At 43.4% G+C, this 2159-nt stretch overlaps 1 protein-coding gene across 1 annotated transcript; it reads right to left on the reverse strand.

The window, feature by feature from the left end:
- Positions 1–529: 529 nt before the first annotated feature.
- LOC122743848 (E3 ubiquitin-protein ligase PPP1R11-like) lies at positions 530–1012 on the reverse strand. The gene has a single exon (XM_043989046.1). It carries the CDS (start codon positions 908–910, stop codon positions 530–532), a length of 381 nt encoding a protein of 126 aa, XP_043844981.1. The 5' UTR covers positions 911–1012.
- Positions 1013–2159: the final 1147 nt, after the last annotated feature.

Genomic DNA, 2159 nt, shown 5'->3' on the forward strand with positions numbered 1-2159 from the left:
GCAGCAGGGCAATTGGCCACTAAGGGGAGTGAACACCTGGGTCTTGGCTGGGACAGAGGCCTGGCAGTGAAAGCTGGGGTTATAATGAAGCCCACTCTTGAGTGTGCTAGAGATTCAGAGGACAGAGAATTGAGGGCTGGGAAGATGTGAACCCTAGGAAAGGAAATTTGGCAGTGAGAACAGAGGGCTGGGTAAGAATGGGGCTGGAGTCTAGGATAAAAGATGCCTGGGTCCCTGAGAACAGGGATGGTATGGAGGAAGAGGAATGACAGCTGAGGGAGCTAGATGCCTGGGTCCCTCAAGGGTAGAAGGAGCCCAGAAGCCTGGGTTCTGGTATAGCAGCAAAGTGAGAACTCCAGGATTTTTACCTTCCCTCCCCTCCCCATTCCCTCCAGCAGGTAGAGGAGAGGCAAGGTGAGGGGATGGGAAGGGGGGTGGGGGAGGCATCAGACTATGGGGCTTAGTCTCCAAGTAGTGACAGACACATTCAGGTCCAGATAAATGGAGGGACAAGGAAAGGAGATGAATCTCAGTGCTGCATGGGCCCAGGTGGGGGTTGGGAGGGATTAGGGAGGTGGGAAAGAGTGGTTGGAGGAGGGCCAGTGGCAGCACGACGCTGTCCCTTTCGGTGGCCCCGAAAACAGTGAGTGTGACCACAGTCTTCATCATCTTCATCATCGCTCTCTGTGGAGCTCTCACCAAAGGCCCGAGGCTTTTCGTAGATACAGCAACATTTTGATGAACGGCGTCCTAAATGTTCATTGTCCACAGTATCACTTGACCATTCCACCTTCTTGTCTGGCTTTCGTTTCCGAAGTTTAATAGTTAGGCTACAGTTTTCGGGTTCGGTTGTCACGGTAATCGATGTCTCGGTGACGGTCTCGCTCAGCCCAGCCGTGGCCTCGGCCATGGCGGGGGCTGAGGGTGGGAAAGGGATGTCGGGGGAGGCGTTATCTTCCTTTCCCTGGCTCTCTGGGTGAGTATATGTCTCCGGTGTCGGGGGAAGTAAGAGTCAGGGTCGAGTTGTTGTTGCTCCTCTTTGGTCTCGACTTCGAGTGCATTGGTGGGGGTGCTTCTTTTTCTGAGACATGAGAAAGGAAAAAAGAGAATAAGTGATGAGGCTAAAAAGTTAAAGGTAGTTGAAGACTCTCATCAGATGAATTCAATCTGTTTAGCAATGTAAGAGGCAAAGTCATCTGGGAAATATGTCTTATGTATGTTAAAAGACTTAATGAAAGAGGGAAAATGGTTTGAAAGAAGTGATATGGTGAATATAATAGGGAGTCAATAAAAATAGAAACCAGCTTTTTTCTTTCATCTCTTTTTAGCCATTTAAATCTTCCTACAAACATTCTCAAATAACTCCAGAAGTTCTATCAATATGACTGTCAAATAAGTCTTTGTCATTCTTGAAGCATTTAGCAGAATTCCTTTCACACATTTCAATAATATATTAATAATAATAATTATGACAACAGCTAGAATTTATATAGTGTTTCAAGGTTTTCAAAGTGCTCTAAATGTAATTTGATCCTCAGAACAACCCTGTGAAGTGGATGCTGTTATTATTATTGATGAGAAAATAGTACAAATGTGATGTAAATTCATATGACTCAGAGATGCAAAAGGATAGAACATATTGTTCCATGCTACATACCCTTTTTTACAAAGAAGAAAATTGGGGTCCCCAGCAGCTAAAAAACTTCATAAAGATCACACTAGGAGTCAGAAGAATAGTCTTTAGATTGTGAACTGCTTGAGGGCAGGAACAGTCTTTTGCTCTTTTTGTATCACTATCACTTAGCACAATGCCTGTAACATAGTAGGTGCTTAATAAATGTTTATTCATTCAGGCATTCCCAAGTTTTACTGAATCCATCTTATTCACAATTTCTTTTTGTGTGTGGGATATTCACAATTTCTTAGAGCACAGTGATACTCCATTATATTCATATACATATACCACGATTTGTTCAGCCATCCTCTCAACTAATAAGCACCTATTTTGTTTCTAGTTCTTTGCTATAACAAAAAGTGATGCTATAATCTTTTTAAAAATTTGTGAGTTCTCTCCCCTCTTTAACCTGTTTGGGATATATATCTTGTGATAGAATTTACTGGGTCAGAGGCAACATATTAGTACCTTTTGTATCTAGTTC

The sequence above is a fragment of the Dromiciops gliroides genome, chromosome 2 (assembly GCF_019393635.1).
Source record: "Dromiciops gliroides isolate mDroGli1 chromosome 2, mDroGli1.pri, whole genome shotgun sequence".
NCBI lineage: Eukaryota > Metazoa > Chordata > Mammalia > Microbiotheria > Microbiotheriidae > Dromiciops > Dromiciops gliroides.